The sequence below is a fragment of the Coturnix japonica genome, chromosome 14 (assembly GCF_001577835.2).
Source record: "Coturnix japonica isolate 7356 chromosome 14, Coturnix japonica 2.1, whole genome shotgun sequence".
Classification (NCBI taxonomy): Eukaryota; Metazoa; Chordata; class Aves; order Galliformes; family Phasianidae; genus Coturnix; species Coturnix japonica.
In genome coordinates this window covers 2,924,806-2,944,646 of record NC_029529.1, presented here as the reverse complement: position 1 = coordinate 2,944,646, position 19,841 = coordinate 2,924,806, and the positions used below count along the sequence as shown (strand labels likewise).

At 44.1% G+C, this 19,841-nt stretch overlaps 1 protein-coding gene across 7 annotated transcripts in view; it reads left to right on the top strand.

Moving 5' to 3' along the window:
- Window positions 1–19,841, top strand: part of MAD1L1 (mitotic arrest deficient 1 like 1) — a 307,430-nt gene that overhangs the window by 209,142 nt on the left and 78,447 nt on the right. For 6 of the 7 annotated variants that reach the window (XM_015876929.2, XM_015876934.2, XM_015876933.2 and 3 more), the window contains exon 17: window positions 17,136–17,326. In XM_015876929.2, coding sequence (XP_015732415.1) covers window positions 17,136–17,326 — 191 coding nt within the window. Of the gene's footprint in view, window positions 1–17,135; window positions 17,327–17,401; window positions 17,601–19,841 lie in introns of those variants that run through there. The other variant, XM_015876932.2, reaches the window with a different exon arrangement.

Below are 19,841 nucleotides of genomic sequence, written 5' to 3'. Positions count from 1 at the left end.
TTATGGGTAAGAGTTTTCACAGGAGTAAAATGCATTCATTTTTGTTCCATCCAGGCTTCCAACTCAGTCTGAATCTTTATCTTGCAAATTACTTTAACAAAGTTAAAATCAATACCCTGAGTTCATACATACAAAGTTCTTCCCTTTGCAGCCTCCCACGTTTTACAACTTCTGCTTTGTTTTTAGTGCCCGAATGCACTAAGATGTCCCAAACCTTTCCAGGAGCAAGGTGTGCTCAGTTTCTCAGGGCTTATTTTGCACTGTGTCCATGCTGCCTCAACACTGCTCACTCCCTTTCTGAAAACAAGGCTTAGCCCTTGGATAGTACTTTATTTCTTCAAAGCACTGTATAAACATTAGCTAATTAAGTATATATAACGTGCCCTAAAGTATGCTGGAGGAGAACTGCAGCACAGCATTGAAGTTTCCAGTCACTTGATCCAGTGTAAAATCCGATTGAATCGCTAATTATTTCTGGAAATGCTGTGCCTAACGACATGTCTTGAGACAGGAAGATGAGCTGCAGCCAGGAGCAGAAGAAGCTGCAGCCAAAGGGGGGGTGGTCAGGTAAGCTCTGTGTTGTTTTGAGAGTTGCTTTGACTCTGTGCACTGATGTAATAACAACAAAAAGCCAAGAGCCGCTGCTTTTTTGCATCTTTCCTGTTTTGATGTGTATAATCAGCTCTGTGTTTCCTGTTGAAATGTTCATTAAAATCGCAGCCCCTGTGATTAAGCAGCTGCCTAATTCAAATCAATTGGGCTCCTGAAACAATTTCAGGTATTTTTAAATAGTGCTGCAGAACTTCCTTGTTTACGATGTTATGATTAAGTGACTTTTTTCCTGAGTAGTCTAAAGAACTTAGAGAGAAACTGAAGAGACTTTTATTAATTATTTCCTTAATATGATCGGCCGTGAATAATGCAGACCCTGATTTATTGCTTTATCTTAGCGCAGCACACGTATTCCTATCAGAAGTCCAGTGTCACAAGTTCTTTGTAACTCCTGTTGAGCCATCATTGACTTCTGTTTTGGAATCTTAATGCAAATGAGTTGCATGGAGCATCAGATGAGTTGAGCAGTTCTTGGAGCACAGCAGCCACTCTGTGCTTCCAGCTCGTTAACTTCTGCATGCAGCAGCTGTGGCTCTTAGGCATCATCAACCCTTGGGTGTTTTAACTGGCATGTGGCTGTCTGAAGGGAAGACTGCAGTGTCCAAAGGAACAAGGTATTGCAGTGGCTCTTGTGCTGACAGAGGTCCTTTTATTCATGTTTTCAGCAAGTGTTTTCAGCTGTTCTGTTTTGGGATGTTTTAGAGTGATGCGAGTGTTCTTGAGTGCTTGTTTTAATGAGTTTAGGTTATTAACTCACTGTTTTGGGTGTTTTTTTTGTAGTAACTGTAATCTGTTTCACTATTCTAGAAGTCTTGGCACAGTTCTGCTGTGTTTTAGTTGCAGACATTACAGGAAAACATCTACAACAAAACATTGTGGGAGAGTGATTGGGTGAATGAACAGATGTTTACCGTCTCCAGCTTCTGTGGTTTAAAAAAAGCAAACATGTTTCTATAAAAACCCACTGTGGTGAATGCATTTAGTTGCCTGTCGTTCTGCACCTTCACCTTCCTTTGAAGGTATTTCTTTGCTTTCTTTTGTTTTTATTGGTTCCTTTCTGTCCCACCAGGAGCAGATGAAGGAGGTCTGTGCAGCTCAGTGCTGGCTGTCCTTACCCCTCTGAGCACTTCTATTGGGCAGTGATGCTCTGTTAGGTGCTGGGATGGCCGGGTCTGAGCAGTGAGTTGGGTTAGCAGTGCTGTGTGTGGTTGTGAGCTGCTCTGCCACCATTGTGGAAATCCACCTGTGCTGTGTGACCCAATATATCATATCTAACAACATCCCTGGTCTTAAAATGGGGGCATGAGATGGTGTGCAGGTTAGAACCTGGGAATGCAGGTGGTCATTGCTAACTGTATTATTACTGGCTTTGAAGTAGAGTTGGATTGTAGGTGCACTCTTGTTCTTCCAAATGTATTTGGTGCTGAAGAAGTAAGACCGTGGGACAGAAGTGTCTTATTTGGGTATCTTCCTAGATGTCCTCTAAGTATTCAGAACTTGTGCGCCTGTTGAAAAGGAAAGCTAAATGCTTTGGACATGGATAGGGGAAGGGGAAGTGGGCAGAGGAGGACAGAACAGACCAAAGCTGCTTCCTATTTTAACAGAAAATAGATTGAATGTGACTCGGCCACTGCACCTTAATGGGTAATCCTTACTCAGAGCTTCAGAGGAAAAGAGAAAATCTATAAGGCCAGGGATGAGGCACAAAGATTTTTGCAGACTTTTCTCAAAGGTAGAGTGTGCTACTGAATAGCACAGCCTCTAATGGTAACATTTTCTTCAAGCACAGCACTAATTCATTGATTTAGCCTAGTTGGGTAAATCTATTTTTTGTTGCTTGCACATCCTATGTACAGAACTTCTAATCATGACGTTTTTCCTTGCTTGTCTCTCAATGTATGTTTTTCCTGCACATCTTGCTGCCGTGCCCTTCCTGCCAGCAGTGTGGTCTGCTTGGCTCTCAGTGCCACCATCCCTGCTGGGAAGAGTTTATGGCACAGGACAGTGGAACCTTCTTTAAACCTGAAGTTGCTCTGAACCATTCTTTTGGAAGACTGCAGTGGAAAGGAGCAGATTTGTGCGTGGAATTCTGGGTACTAAGAATCAAAGCTACTTATTTAGTATGCTCTGTTCCTGTACCAGAATATTCTCTTTGACGGCTAACCAGCATGGAACGTGGTTTCTTGACAGATCTTATTTCCAACAGCCTGGGTGCTACACCACGGCTTCTGTTTGATTCAGAGCTCTCAGGAGTTAGAGATGAAAGAGGTCGAGCAGTGCTGAGAAGCCAGGGGGATCTCCTGGGCAAACAGGCCAGGAAAATGGGATCGGGAGCTGTACAGAGGGGATGCAGATTGCAGCTGAGAAAGAGAAATTGTGGCTGTCCTTTGAGCCTGCTCCAGCAGTTGGTGTTTCTGCAATAAGCATGTCAGCCTCTCGAGGGATTCCCAAAGTGCTCTGTAAACTTCACAGCTATACAAAATATATACAAGGATTGCTTCATCCATCACTAAAGCGCATTCACTGCTAGCATGAAATACAGAAGAACTGTTTAGTGCCACACAGGAGCTTTCTTTGTGGCAGAAACTGACAAGTGTGTCTTTAATCTGACAGTGCCGGAGGGTGAGAAGCAGGCAGAACGTAGGGCCCAGAGCACCCTTTGTACAGAATGGCAGGGCTGATACCAGTCCGGGCTCTTGACCCTGTTCCTGAGTCAAAATGCACTGCCAGGCAAAGGCTTGCCTCTTCTGTATCTGTCCAGGCCTAGCTTTCTTATCTCCTCCAACAAATGGTTTATCCTCTGCAGAGCGTGCTCCCTGCTGTGACCTTCCTTACTGATTCAGAGGGTGAGTGCCAGCTATTGGATCAGAGGGTTGGGACCGAGCTGGGGTTCAGGATTGGTGTGCATACATAAAAGCAAATGTAACCTCTTCTTTTGAATGTGCTAACGTGTTGAGCTGCAGAAGTTCACATCTGTGACTTCTGTGGCTCCTGAGTCAGGGCTGTGAAGCAGCCAAACGGGAAGAGGCAGTTTCCTGGTTGAGAAGAATCGTATTGAGGAATTGATAGAGTTCAGGAGACTGTGGGACAGGCATTCTGATGCTGTTATTCTCTGTGTTGGAGAAAATAGTTCTTCCAAGGGCAGGCAATTGCTGGGAGCAGCCTGAAAAGCCAGGCTGACCCCCAGAGCCTACTTAACACCCTACTGGCCTCCCAGATAACACCTTTATACATGCCCTGTGTCCTGCTGGAAAGGTTTCCTTCTGCTGCTTTTCCAGCTCACTCTTACCTTCCGCTCTCGCTGTGCCTCCAGCAACTTTAAAGTACAAAGTACAAACTTTTTCCTTTCTGTGGTTTGATTTGTGTGATGGAGGCCTGAATGCATAGGGAAAGACAGTTTCTCCTTGAAGACGTGGACTTAGATATCTCTACTGCATCTTAAGCTGAAGAATTCTGCTTCTGTTATTTGGGATTTCTCAACGTTTCAGTACCTTTCATTAGTGAAGGGCCATTAGGCTGACAGCCCCAGTTCCTCAGCCTCCTGTATTTACTCACCTGCATCAGTTATGCTGAGCATAATTTTAATCAGGATCCACTGGGTCACCTGTACTTCATCCATCTGCTTTTTCTCATTTTATCCTTAAGGTTTTGTTTCCTTAGAACTTCACTGTAGAGCTCAGCTCTCTAAAGCCATCACATCTGAGGCTGAGCTATGAATTGCACTGCTAACAGGACAGGTCTGCGCTGTGATTCAGCAGATTCTGCCTTCTCAGCCCGGGCTGTCACCACATCAGCGCTGTCAAATTAAGGAACATCCTTGACTCTCTTTTCCTTAGCTCCTCTATCTGTGAAATGGAGACAGCACTAATCTCTCATTTGTGTAACTGTGTAATGTTTGTCCAGGCACTTCAAAGATGCCAAATACAATGGAACTGCCAAGCGTCGTTTTGCTAACAGGATTTACGATTTACACCCAAAATGCTCATTTCTGTGCTAAAACAAGATCACCTGAAAGATACTGCGGTTGGAACCGCACCAAGGAGGGGGAGGAAGAAACCATCTGTTACACAACAGCAGAGATGTTTCAGGGCATTCGCCTGGGAAGCTCTGGGTGACGAGTTTGGAATATGAAGGCTTATTTATATGGATGGAGCTAATTTCCTCTAAGTTATTCGTTTTTCACTTAGGGAATTACCTAATCTTACAAGAGAGTCTGTGAGGAAAGATTCATTTATTCTTTGTCTCATTCAGCCCCAGGCATGCCTGAAGATGTTCTGCCTCTTCCAGTTCTGCTTTTTTAACCGATTCTATTAATGGGGCTTAAAGATTTTCTTCTTCTGGGTAAAAAGGGTTAATCTTTCTCTTTCTTTCTCACCCTTCTCCTCCTCTTTTTCTGGAGAGTTCTTTTTTTGGTGTCTCTGGCTGTTTCTATCGTCTTCTCCCCCTAATCTGCCACTATCTGAAGAATTCATTACATTTCAAATCAGAGGCCTTGCTGCATACATTAGCAGGTTTTAATAGACTTGCCACGACTCAAAAAGGAGGAGAAAAAGAGAGAAGATTTAAAACTCTTGTCTTGCCGAAAGCAGACAGATTGACTCAAAAATGACTCAGTCAATAAAAGATGAGTTTTGAAAAGGCTTCCCTCCGCTCAAAGGGAGCTCGTATTCCAGCGAATTAGGTTTTTCTAAGCCCACTGTCAGAAATTAATAATACATACAGCATGTAAAATGGATTTAGCCCTCTACAGCCTTATACAAACATATCTTTGACTTGCTAAATGTGACACGACTACCAGGATTTTCCAGCCTTTAACCCAGGAGTTTGTCATCTCCCCAGAATTGGTGACTTCAGTGGAATCTATAAGCGACTCCCAGAAGAAAACCAACCAAAAACCTGCTAAATTAGGTTTTCATTAAGAATGTTTCTACTTCCCTCGCCCCTTTTCTCCACCCCAAAGCCCTCCATCAGAGCATTTTATTATTCTTCCATTCAGTCAGAATTGTGCCAAAAGCTCCTGTTTATCTCTCAAGCTATAGAGTCCCTCTTCAGCGCTCTTCCTTTGAAGGCAGAGATGCTGAGCCTACTGCATTGTGGCAGAAAGCTGTCATTTTTTGTTTGTGGTGTTTTTTTTTCTTCCCCTGTTGCTGCAAAAGAGCTATAGGCCATTAAAACACCTCTTCCTGAGAAAAAGTAAAGGCTTCTGGCTCATTAGATCTAATCACAAGTGTTTTGTTGTGAGTCGAAGTCTTCCCAGGTGGCCTTGCCCACCTTGCTGCTGATATGAAGAGCCAGGTGTGCAGTCAGTCCCCGCTCCTGTCTGTTCCTTCAGTAAGAACTGAAGGCTGCTGTATTCAGTCTTCTCTGCATTTGGACAGGGCTCTAAGGATGCACAGGATGTATGATAGGGCCATACCATGTCATGGGTGGCTGCGGGCTGACAGCGTGTTTCCATCTCTTCCTATTCCTTGATTTATGTTTGAGTGCCCCACTCAGTCCCCAGATCTCTACTTTCTCTCTCTGAAAATCCTCCTGCTCTTTTATATTATGAATGACCCTTTGGATTAACTGCAGTGTCATTGCATGTCCTCGCCTCCTCTAGGATGGGTTCTGTCCCCTGGCTGGATTCTGCTGCATATCAGCTTTGATCCCCTGTGCTTTCAGAAGGCATTGTGTGAATGGATGGCAGCATGATGGTGATGCTACGCCTTCTAGGTGACGTGGGGAAGCTTACTGAAAACGAGATGAAGAAACAAGCACGAAAGGGCTCTGTTTTGAATCATTATGTGCTATGCAGATGTTTCTCAGACTTCAAATGGGCAGAGCTCATCATTTTTTAAACGCATTTGTAGGCTGTATGAAGGGACCAAACTTGATGATACGCATCCAAAAAGTGCAGCAATAACTCTTTCTTTCCCATTGTCACAAATGGGAAACTTAGCCAGTTTTGTGCTCGTCTGGTTCTGAAGAACACAGATCTGAACAGGAATGTTGAGGTTCAGAAGATGCTTGCATCAGACTGGCAAAAAGCACTTTATTTTTTTACAGAGGTGACGATAACAAGCTGGGTCAGAACTAGCAGAAGGATTTCACTTAGTAAGGATTTTTTCCCCTGCTTTTATCTCTGGGGGCTGACTGGTAGGTTTTTGTTTTAGTCTTTGACATGTAGCTAGAAATGAGCTGTCCTGAAATAGCTCTGGGTATTTAATAGCTGGTTACTTGAAGTAAAGCTTCTGCTCCTTGCCCCACTTCACTGGTGAGCAGTGGCAAAGCAATGCTGGGTTTTAGGTCCTGTGATAAAGTATTGCACAGCAATCTCAGGAAGAGAGAGCTTGTCTGTTTTGCAGGTGTTCAGACCTCCATGCTTCATTGTAGGGACATCCAGATTTGCAAGATGAAGACATCAGCTGGATTTTGCAGTTGCAATTGGTGCTTGAATTGTTCTTCCTCAGGGTCTTTTTTTGATGAGCTCTTTCCCAAGATAAGTCTCTACATCTGGCCATTTCATGTCACAATCAGGAGCTTTTAGTGTTCTTCTAGGGGTGTGCTCCTGATATTGATACACAAGGATGAAGAAAATGGAAAGGAGCAAGATTGGCTCTTCCTCTAGTTTTGCTTGTTCCCAATTTTGTTCATTTTTTTAATGTTTCCTGTTCTCTTGACTTGAAAAAGGAGTTTTCCCAGTGAATATTACATCACTTTACTGTTCAGCTGCTGTGCTGGGATGTAGCCACCCAATAATCTCCTTGGGAATAATTGCTGGTGTCTTTTTAGATTCATCCCGGCAAAGGTGATGAACTCCTTGCTACAGTGAGACATCAATAGCACAGAGCTGCCCTTTGTTTGAAAGCTGGTGCAGTAATGACCCCATGCAGTTGTTGGAAAGTCAGAGCTGTCATGGTAAGAAGTGAGGAACAGAGCTGTTTGTTTGCATGCAATTCCAGGGCTTTCGTGTCATTTTTAGTGTAGACGATACAATTCCCAGCATGGTGGGCAATGTGCACTTGTAATACAGAGGACAGGAACGTGGGCGCTCGCTCAGCATGGATCAGGGTTAAAGGGATGTCGTTTGCTGCAGAGCAGGAGGCAGGAGTGAGGAAAAAATGATCTTCAGGAACTGCTCACAGAAGAGCAGACATGGATATTTAATGAACCCGAGTTGTCAGACCAGCTCAGGGGAAGCAGCGCGTCCCATCATTCCCTCTCAGTAGTTGTCAGAAAAAGGGAGAAAAATCTGCCTCGGTTCAGGTTCAGGTCGATTCTTCTCTGAGCTTTCCCTACATCTGCCCTGAGTTATAAGAGTCTGTTGTTCTTCCTGTTGTTGTGGATACAGGCTGTTCAGCTGTCCCTTTTCTAGTCAGGTACACTAAGCTCAGGCAGATGTATTTCTCTTTGACACTTGGACAAAACTCTTTAGACTCTGCAGTTGAAGACTTTCTAGCATGTTTGTTTCTCAGCTTCTTAAAGAGATGTTTTTTATGGAAGGTAAATAGCACAGATAACATTTATTTTGTGATTTAGAGTGGGAGAGGTCTATAAATACTCGTTTTGCCTTTTGTCTTCCTCCTTTCCCCTCTAGGAAGCTAGAAAAGTTCTCTGCAAAGCTGGTCAGTCCCAATGATGAACTTAACAATTACAGCCTTAGTGCCCATCTTCCAAAATTTCTAATAAAATTGCATGAATGTTTAATACCCAATTATTAAATATTTAAAAATTTAAAACTGAACTGGTTTTGGAAGTTCTCGTGTGATGAATAATTCACAGTTGGGAAGCAGGACTCAGCGATGAGATGATGTTACTTTTCCATTCCTCTTGCTGGGAGATGACTTTGGTCCTGCCAGTCTTGGCACAGTCTGTTGGGGATTGCTTGGAGACTTCAAGTCTTCATCTCTTGCTCGAGAGCATCAGCACAGGCTTAAGGGAAATAACCCTCCCTATCTATAATAACATTGAAAGCTTTTGCAATGGAAATATGAGCTGGAATAATATGATTGAAAGCCTGGTTATCCAGGAGATGGCTCTGTTTCCAAACATCTTTCATGCTCCAGGGAAAAAGAAAGATTGCTTGTCCTTATGTCTGTGTCACATTCCTGCAGCTTTGATATTTGAAAGCCCCTTTTTTTCCTATTGCTGTTCTGCTTCTCTATGCTGAACCAGCGTTTTGTGTGAGATCATCTTTAAAAGATTGTTTTCATAAAGTAGACATCAGAAAATGAAGTAGAACAAGAAAGATATACCAATAAAGACAGGGCAGAACCTGCTGCCCTGTGAGAGGAGGTCCAGGGCACATCTGGTGTGAATTTGAAGCAGTGTAAGAGCCTTTGGGGCCCGCTGCAGGAGCATAAAGGGCAGCAAGAAGGGCCTGGGGAAAGTTTGAATAGTTGGCATCAAGAGTGCTTTCAGCCAGGAGCAATATGTTTGCAATGCCAACATTTCCAAACACTATTAAGGGGATAAACAGGGGGGAAAAAAGGATTGAATAGGAGTGAGTGGAGGCTTTTTAGAGCTTAGTTTTCTTTGGAACAAAAGACATAAAAAACTCTGCAATCTTTTCCCATTAAAAACACAAATAAGGTGGCCTGCTGCAGAGCCTTGCCTTTATCTGTTGCAGTGCAATTGTGTTTGCATCCCTGCTGGCCAGGTAAAAATGGTGTGCGTTTTTCCTCGCGGCCTTCCAGCCTGCCCTCGTGCTGCTCACAGCAGAAGTGTTTCCATTAGCCCAGGCCGTGCAAACAGATGAAATGGCAGGCTGACCTTTCAGCAACGCTGCCTCACCTAGGGGCTGGAGGCACTGGGCTTTGTCTCCAACCTTTGTGAGGTTTTGGAGCTGTAATGGTGTATAATGTCTGTCAAGAGGAAAGGCAACTCATGGGTAGGAAGGGACTTAGTCCAACACAGCTGAGTGTGCTTGTTTACAGCCACTCTCAAGCAGGGAATCTACAAGGTTTACAGCTCAATCTGTGCGTCTCAAATCAGAATAGGGAGTGCCTGGATTATGCCTGTCCCATTTTGGGACTGTCTTACACCACGTACTGTTAAAAAGCTACTTTTGAAATTGTAAGAATCTCTTTCAATGTTTATTCATTCCATCTTTAGATCCATCTGCCTGTAAAGCTGTGATATTTGTGTTGTGAGAGCAGATTTAGTAACTCAAGGGATGGGGGGGGGGGAAAAACGAGATACAGTCAGTAGCTGCCTTGGGCACTGTCATTGAGTTGAGAGAGCGCTTCCATAGGTTCCAGCATCAGAATTTGGACATGGGAAACTCCTGGAGTCAGAGCAAAAGGGCGGTGATGCTGGGGAAGCTTGAAGTTGCCTCTTGCCAGTGGTGAAAAGCTGCTGTCTGTAGCCTTGGTGAGCGCTGTTGGATGATAAACTGCAAAGTGCTCTCCAATGTGTGATTGAATATTGTCCACACTGCAGTTTGAAAGAGCTCAATTCCTGCAAAGCATCTTCACTTTGAGAAGGAAGAAACAAATATTTCTGGAACGATTTCCCCGTGTTTGTTTTAATAACAGATGTTCGATGCTGTTCAGAGGTTTAAATAGCATCCAGTGTTTTGGGATGGTGGTAACAATTGCACAGTGGAAACAAAATAATGGGCAGCATGGAGGGGAGGTGGTTGGACAGGGATGAATTTGTCTATTAGATACTCCTGCAGACCACCCTATGTAATTAAGTGTGTATTATATATGTTAATTATATAGTTCCTAGGATTAATTCTGACAGTAGGTACTTGGGCGCTTTCAAAGCTACTCTTGGAAGCAGCCAATTGAAGTGATTCTTGTTCCTCTACCAAGCAACACAAGTTAAGCCCCTGTTCTTGCTGCCAGCCATCCCTGAACTACAGCCTGTAAAGAGTCCCTATGACTTTTCCAGGTAATCTGTTTTGGATGCATTAAAGGAAAACAGGTCTGCTACCTGCTGCCTTGCTCCAGAAGCAGAGGATAGCTGTTCTCCTGCAAATTTAAGTGGTGTGATGTATTTGTATTTTTAAGGTGAGGCAATTTTTTGCATCTAAAGTTAATGACAAGCTCCAGCTGACATTGCTTTGTTCTGGGAAGTGCTGTTGGGCTTTAATTGCCATATGGAAGGGAAATGTGGCTGGGAAACTTTATCATCATTTGGGGAGGGGTGGGGGGAGATGTCTTCCTGCTTGGTTCACAATTTATGCCCGGTGTGATGATTCTGATTCTCAAGATGTTTGTACCATATCATCCTAATTGGTGAAATTCACTTTGGGTACTAAATAGCTCTCCTGAGGTTAATTTAGTTGCATCGGGGGTGAATGTTGCCATCCCCAAATAATTCTTTATTGCAGCATGCATGCTGTTTGCATTATTTAAGCCACCAATTTTAAAGCTACCCAGGGTCTCTTTATATTACATTGCACTGTCTTCACCAAGTGCAATGTGGACACACCACAGGGGTGACTGATGAGCAGAGCTGGGTGTTCAGAGCCATCTTGCTTCTTGCCTTCCCAACTCCAAAACTTTTTCCCCTAAGAATGGGGAGATGGAAGGACAGGGGAGCTTTGAGTAGAACCTGTGTTAGGATTTCCTCTGGGACAGCTTTCTGCTCCACGTGGTTCCTCTGCTCAGGCTGAATCCTGTAGGTAGGTCAACTTCAAGTCTGCTCATCAGTCATGCAAGCTTGTGTTGTAATCCCAGCTTTAACAGGAGAGGAAAAGGAAAAGATATGAAACAACAAACCCCTTACTCAAGGCTAATGTGTGTTATAGTACCTATACATACACATAAAAAGAAGTTCATCCTCTTTCATAGCTTCTTGTCCCTACTCTCTGTACCCCTCTTCTTTTAACCCAGCTCAATTCTTGATGCCTTCTGCCACTTTGTGCAGATTATCTGGGGATAAAGGTTAATCACGGACTTCTTTCCAAGAAGTGCATTGCGCAGATAGATGGGATGTGTCTGGAGTGGCATCTTCAGAAATCCATCTTTGCTGAAGGATAAATGGGGAAGATTCCTTAGTGAAGGGTTCTTAATCAATACAAGGACCACGATGGCAGAGACGTGCATTGATACTGTGCTGCCTTTGGGAGCTCTTCCCCATAATTCCTAATAGCTGGTGGCTGGAGGAGGGGGCTGGGAGATGCCTCGAGCCATATGGCACATACACGGTGTAAAAATAAACCCGTGTTCACTGATCAAATAAATACCACTTAAGTTTAAAACTGAACAACCACTGCAGTCTGTTGAATAGAAAACTGGTTTTACCTTAAAGAAAAGTTATAATTTGTGGTTGTAATGTCACAAATTGCAAGTTGTACAGAGTGCAGCTTGAGCCTGCTGGGCTGCAGCAGCGTGGTCTCTCAGCCCAGCGTGTGAAGCACCCCTATAAAACCCTGCAGTGAGGTTTATTTCTAGAGAGCGAGGATCATAAACCTGCCTCCATCAGAAAATGCTTCAGCCCCTCTTCTGCTGGTCTGTATTGAACGCAATACAATTTATTTTTTATATTGCGTCCTTCACGGAGTATCACAGAACTCTTTTCAGGTGATGTTTGTCATAAAGCAAAGCTGGAGGATGTTTCAGCTTAGGGCTGCAATGGGGAATGAATGGTCTGATGGGTTTCCCGTGCAGAAGGGCAGTGCTTGAGATGCAGCAAGGTGGGTGGGAAGCACAGACCTGCCATAGATGTAATGAAGGAATAGGAGGGGTGCAGTGGGCTGGTGATGGGTGGGCCATATAGCAGTGCTGGGTGCTGTCTGGCAGGGGCAGGATGGACAGGATTCAGTGTGGCACTGAGTATTTCATCCCATATGTTGGGAGTGAGTGGCTGAGCCTCAGATGCTGCACTAAGTAACTTGTAATGGGCCCCAAATGGGCCTTTCTGGGACCGAGAGATATTAGCTGGGATCACAAGTGAATTAATGCAGCTGCATGGCTTGGGGCTTCTTGGAGGACGGGCAGAACCAATTTATGTTTCCCTGACAAAGTCGAGTGGTACATTTAATTCCACGGCACTTGTGGCGTGCTGAGAGCCACAGTGTTTTACCTCTTTCCTCAGGGAAAAGGTTAAGTGTGGATTTGGTTTCCTTTGGTGTGGAGACTGCTGTAGCTATTGATTGACCCAGCTGAACTGAAAGCAGGAGCCAAAGCTGTGGTATTTCCAGGCAGCTGTGAGCACTGTCAGATGTAAGGAGTGCAAGAGCAATGGAATAAAAAGCAGTGACATTTCCAATCCGAGAGACCAAAAAAAGCCCAGCTCATATTTAATTTATTTATCCAAAATAGTTTGAATTATTCATTTAAAGCCGATGTAAGTGTTTGAAAATACAAGGTGGTTTCAAGAAGTAGCATCATTAGGAGGAAAAGCTAATCATTTGGCAGTATTAATTTTGTAACAGATTAATGATTTTTTCAGTGAGAATTTCCTTGGCCATCAAACTCTTTATCAAGGGCAGCATTTGATACAGGTGTGTGGCCTGAATACCAAGGAGACCAGGCAGAACAACTTGTAGATATTTCCCCTTCCTCTTTGTTCTCCTCTTTGTGTTTAACACCAGGCCAAGTACAAGGCACTGTCCCCATCCAGGACATAGCCTGGTAAACAAACCTTAGTGTGTTTCCTGAGTCCTTCTTCACTTCAGACACTTTTGGGATGGATGCTTTGGGATACAACTTTCCCCATCCCTGGTTTCTGCAGAGCACACCTGCACCTCTCACCTGTTCCTTGTGAGCATAACGATTGTTGAACATAGGAACTCCAGTGAGTGCTCTAAACACGGGCATTGGAGTTTTCAAACACTGTCTTTTAAAGATGTAATTAAACCTAATTCTCCGAGTGTTGTGAAAGATCTTAAAGGATTGAGATGTTCAGTTTTGTGTAGGTGGGAGATAAGAGTGGGTGGAAAGTAACATCATCAGAAATTGCTGTTAATGCACCTCGACCTGTCCTGGGAGGGTCTTCCTCTGCTCAGTCACCTTTACAGCTGTGCTTGAAGCATTTCTCTGAAATAAGCTGAATTGCACTCTGTGCAAATTATGACTTTTAGAACAATTTTTTCCTGACTGTGCTTAGAACTGTGGCTGGAATTATTGGTATTAGGTGAGGCTTAAGAATGAGCCCCATCGCATCTCTGAATTCAGAAACAGAGCTAACAGTGAGTTGCACATAACTTAATGGTAGGGAGAGATGTTAGAAAGTGAGTTTGTGTCCTCGGGTCAGTTCATGTGCTACTTGTGCAGCTCTGGTTGCTGGGAATCTGCAGTGCCAAGGCAATCCCTGCATAGAGCCTCAGCAGTGGGGCTGCGTGGGAAGCCTGTGCCTAAACCTGGTGCCATCTCCAGCATCCATAGTGTCTGTCTGACGGGTTTGCCTGGGGCTGGTGGCTGTGATGCAGTGCCTGCAGGAATGCTGTCTGCTACAGGAGCACAGTCGGAAGCCTTGACAATTACCCAGGTGTGCCTCAGATGGATTTGTGTGGCTTTGTTTCAGCAGTGGGACCCTGTCCTGTGTTTATTGTGTCTCAGGCTGCCTTCCTACCAGGTTGCTGTCCTGTGAGTCCTTGCAGACCAGCTTTGCAGTGGTGTCAACCAGGTCCAAAAAGGGAAGCAGGGAGTTATTCTCCTGGGGGGCTGTCCTCAGTTTGTCTGGGAGTAGTTGGAAGTAGCCCATTGCTGATATATTACTTTAGGAGAAAGAAATGGTGCATGAGAGTGAGCATCAGCAGTTGCTATAGCTGAGCTGCTGATGACTCCAGTTTAGCTGGGCATAAAGGAAGAGCCATCTTTTCACCATCATGGCTCAGTGGGCCTTTCATCAGGGGCAGCTACAAATCAAAACATTCCTATCATTTCCTAGTGCCTGCTTCTTTACTTCTGCCTATCCCCAAGCTGTTTAGCCAAAGAAACACTGCTGGGAATTGCTGATGGAGCTACTGGGCAGATGATAGGGGCTTCCTCCTGTTCCTGACTGGCACATTTAGCTGTGTCTGCATTAGCAGTTACATTGCTCAGTGCCTTGTGCCAGTGGCTGACACGAAGCATCTCTAGCAGGGAGATAGCATTTCTTCATGCAGATGAATTCCTCCAGCCAGGACAGCTGATGCGGTGAGACACCAGAACTGCCGCAGGAGCTGGAATGGGAGCCAGGAGGGTGTGGGGATGCCAGGCCATGCTGCAGGGAGTGGAGCTGGAGAGCCCTGCAGCTCAGTTGGAAAGCTCAGAGCTTCTTGCAGGAGAGACTGATCTTAGAGTACATCCCTTTTTCACTCTGAGGTGGGTGATAAGGGTAAACCCAGCAGGTAGCGAGGCTGCTCCTGATGGCCATTAGAAGTACCAAACTGGAAAGAAAACAGTGGAAGAGGTGCTAACTCTCTGTGAGTACTGGAAGCTGTTCGGTGAGTTAGGGTACCATCCGCCCCCATGGTTATCAAATCAAGAAAAGCAGCCTTCAGGATGTGGTATGAAAAGGCAGATTTACTTTTCCAAGGCTGGGCTGCATTTATTAGGAAAAAATATCAGTGTTGTACGTGAGATATATTAAAAGCAGTGCCATCGCTGATCGGTGGTGAGACATTATTTACCACTGCGGTGCAGCCACTGAATTTTACTTTCATGTATAGGATTTTGTCCTTAACAGTTGTGTCTTCAGAATGCAAAGCCAAATGAAGACTGTGAGAATATTGAGGTCAGAGCCACCAATTAACCTCCTGATTTCAGAGGCTGATTACTCAATTAATCAAGGGACCAGACCCCGCTGAGATGATAGGAAAAAGGTTGTAACAATCCAGGGAAGGGCTGAGTTAATTGCTCACTGATAAATTAGATAGGAATGGGAAGATGGGTGGTCAGGAAAGATGCTTCACATCCCCCAGCAGTTGGTCTTTTCTTGTACAGCAGCGTATTAGTAAATGGACTGATATGTGATGTTTCCTAAGACTGGTTGGTACCCCTTGATAAAGTAAGGTATATTTTTGGGGGGGAATGCCTGAAGTAAAGGAAATACTTTCCTTGTACATCATCTTTATGAGCAGCTCTGGAAGGTGGGGCTGAATTAACCAAAGGTAATTGGTTGGCCAGCATTATCTCACCCTGCATGGATGAGGTTTACTCAGAAGTCAAGGGACATGGAGTTCTCTTTAACCATTAAAGAGTTTCTGTCCTTGCCTGGGGATTAAGTTAAATTGGATTAAGGCCAGAGTACTTCTGAGCAGGGCATCCTCGGTGGCATTTAAGGCACTTTAACTTAACACGTTGAATTATCCTTTTGTCCCACCCGGAGAGCCTAAGTAAAGCAGTACAGATGAGAGTTGTACTGTCAGTGCTCCTGCAGCTGCTGGGAGCTGAATCACAGCAGGTCTGTGGGCTTACCCATTGCCATTCCTCCTGTGCTGCACTTGGAAGGTCAATGGAAACACATTTGGGTAAGTACTTGAGCAAAAACTTTCCTAGCAAGCTTGAGAAGCAGTAATACTTCAGCACAGGCTGCATATGCCCAGCCAAAATGCATGATTCATGCATAAGCTGTTGCCTTGCAATGAAATTCCTGCTTTCCAAGTACTGGGGCGCAAACTAACTGTCCTATGGCCCAAGTGTGCTGCAGTTCTCTCTGTAATTGCAGGACAGACAAAGCTGTAAACCTCAGAATGACAAAGAGGGATCTGAGTAAGGAAGTCTGTTTCCTGTTAGAAAGAGGGTTTTTTTTTCCCTAACTCTGGACTGTGGTGTTGATAACACAAGCTGACTTGGGAGGCATCTCTAGCGTATATTAAGGTAAAGCCAATCTCTGTAATTAATGGGGGGATAAATCAAGGTTTAATTACTCAGAAGGCACCTTGGGTGAAAGATTCATGGTAATTATTGTGTATCCTCTTGAAGGATTCACAGTGCTGGCAGCTCCCTTTGTAGCAATAAACTGCAGGGTGAGTGGCAGGCAGTCTCCCAGGACCTCTCTGCTGGGGACTAGTCCAGGTAAGGCAGCAAATGGAAAGAGACACTGGTACTCCTCAGGCTCTTTATCACAGGAAAAGCCCCTACCTGTATCTTGAGGGATTCCTAAGCGTCGTGTCAATTTGAGATCAAAGTGCTTACAGTCGCTTCAAGAGTGCGTTTGAAGAGGTTTCCCTTATAGCCAGATCCCTCCTGATGTGACCATGCACATTTGTTGCCATTTTTCCACTTTCTTGCTCTCTGTATCTTAATGCTCTTCTCTTGGGTTCTGTGTAAAGATGAGATGTGTGTGTGTGAGGGGGGAATGGATGCTGTAGCTTTGAATTTTGTAGGATGATGTTGAAGGGCCGGCTGAGCAAAAGGAAAATCCATCTTACTAAAACAAGTCTCTTTTCCTCATTCCCCAGTTTATTATCCTTTGGTCTTCTGGGGCCAGGAGGAGAGGATTCCAGTTTGCCTGTTTCTTTACTCTGCCTGCTTAATTCACTTTTTAAAAAATTAATTAACCTTTTTCAATTCACTTAGTTTGGTTAGCACTGTCAATACGGCACAAGGTCTCTACACCAATAGCGTATGACAATATACCCTCTTTCTTCCTCTAAACAGAGCTGAAGAAGCAAGTGGAAAGCGCAGAACTAAAAAACCAGCGCCTGAAGGAGATCTTTCAGACCAAAATCCAGGAGTTTCGCAAGGTCTGTTACACACTCACTGGGTACCAGATCGACATCACCACTGAGAACCAGTATCGACTCACCTCCATTTACGCCGAGCACCAAGGAGACTGCCTGCTCTTCAAGGTAGGTGTGCGTTCTGTGCTGCTTCTGCTTCTTTGGGCTTGTGGTTTCCAGCATGACATGTTTCTTCTTTCTTAGTGGTTAGGCTGGAATATTGTTGCTGTGCTGTGATGTGACAGGTCGTTGCTTATGAGAAAAAATGCTTTCTTCTTTTAAAAGAAAACCACTTCCTTAGAATCTGGTCTCCCACTTACATATCAGTGTAAGAGTAAAGAGAAGAGGCTTTACATGCATAATACCAAAGGTGTCTGGCCTTGCACTTCACCTTTTTATATCATAGGTTATTTATTTTGTGGCAATAAAAACCTTATGTAACCATCAAGATTTCATCCCAACTTCATGAGATGTCCTTACTGTCTTAGCTACCCTCTAGCTTGTCTGCATGTCATCATCTTTATGTAAATTGGTGTCCCTTCTGAGCAGCAACTCATCCCTGTGCATCTGAAGTGCCTTTTATGCAAGCAGTCCAAATGAATTGCAATAGCAATGTCTTCTGTGTGTTTGATACCATACTGGTCCAGCCAGGTGGTCTGAGTTTGGGTAGGGCTGATACATTAGAGAACTGAGGTGTGACACTAGAAGCATTGAGAGGATAAGTTGCATCTTTACTATTTAGGTTCACATATCAACAGGTTACTAGGAGAACTTCTTACTGCTCAGCAACAAATACAATTGGCTCTTAAGACTATTCCTGCTTGCCACTTGACTCCCCTCCAGTGTATCACTAGGAGTGTGGGGATTTTGGAAGCATTCATTACAGAAGTGGAGTGTACGAGAAGGAACTGGATAAGTTCACTTTCTGCTGTGTGGGTTGCTGCAGGATTGTTTTTTTGACATAACAGGACAAATATTTCCCTGTTCTGCAGCTTCAGAGCCTCAAAAATGAAACAAACACCAAGTGAAACCAGCAAGAATAAGTGTAAGGCAGCACTTTGGATTTGTAGTAAACCTAGGAAAGTATCACACTTGGTTATATTGCTTGGTCTTACCAGGACTGAAATAGATGGCAGCAGGCAAATTCATGGTCTGTGGAGGAGGAGAACTCTTGGTTTTCAGGTACTGTCCTTGAATCTTGAGAAGAACAAGCTGAGCTGGTGCTCTGCTGTTAGCTCTAAGGCCTCCCCAGGCCTGTGTTCACACCTGCTTTGTTACATTCTTAGTGAATGGAACTTCTCAGATCCCTTGAAGTATCCATTGGCATGGCAGGCAGAGCAACTAGCAGCTATTAATGTGATGTAGGAGAGATTATGAGGTTGCAGAAAGTTAAGAAAATATGAGGAAATACAGCCCACTGGAACAAGAACTTATTTCTCAGTAGTACATCTCCAGTAGGATCGAGTTCTTTGTGCTATTGCAATAGAAATAACTTATGAACAGGACAGCGAATGATCAGGTACAGACTCCTCTTTAAATGCTGTTTTGCTGTCTGTTGCTCACTCAAGACTTTATTCCCAAGTTCATCCAGGGAACAGAGGTAAGGGTTACCAGGGAGAGCAGCTGTAGCTTTGGCTTCCTCTCAGAGTCCAGGCAGGTTGGTAGTGTTCATGTATGGACTGAGTCTTGCTTCGTGACTGTGGCTTTCTGGTGATGTTGTGTGATTATGCAGCAGAATTGCTGAGCTTACTGTGGGTGTTAGTGTGCATTTCATTAACCCAAAGAGGTCAAAAAGCAGAGAACGCTATTTGTATTTATTCCTTTTGAGCAATTTATGGAACAAAGTCTATACAATTAAACTGGAGAAGTCCCACAGCACTTTACAAGCTTCCATCATTTCTCTGTAAACTTCAGGACGTCTTTCAGTCACCAGTGTATTTAATTTTGGTGAGAATGTAATAGGAGCTACTGTAATGTAACCCCTTCAAAGCTAAATGAAGATGAAAGATGTGCTTGGTTTTCCCAAGCGACAAAGCATGCTGTTGCTGTCATAGTAGAATGAATGTATCCAGCCAATTTGCTTTCAGTGGAATCACAGCTTCATTGAAAGGGTTAATCACTGTGCCATGCTGAGAATACAAATGACTGCATCCTAAATGAGCACTGGATTCCAATGAAAGCGTATCAATATTTATTGGCAATCCCTATGGATGCAACAGATGAGCTCATCAACTTGAAGGATGTTCCAGTGATTTTTCAGACCCTCTGTGTGAGAGTGCGTAGGCAGCAAGGCACATCTCACATTTCACAGCTCACTCTCACTTGTTTGCTCTTTTTCTTTCTTTTAATTAAATGCTGTGAAAAGTGGCATACAGAATCCTCACCAGCACTTTAGTTTCTGATGATTTTTGTGGGAATTAATGTGTTATAGTTACTGTGTCACTTGATGGCTTCATCTTCAGTTAGTGCTGTTGATACATTAGATGTGTTGGGCCTTAATACAGACCTGACATTCCACGTGCTGCTTGGTTTGTGAGTCTAGGCCAGGCCACCCACGAGATCTCTAAGAACTGCATTGCTCACTTGGTAGCAATCTATTGGAGATGTCTTATTAAAGCAAACAAGCATTGCTGGGGAACATCAA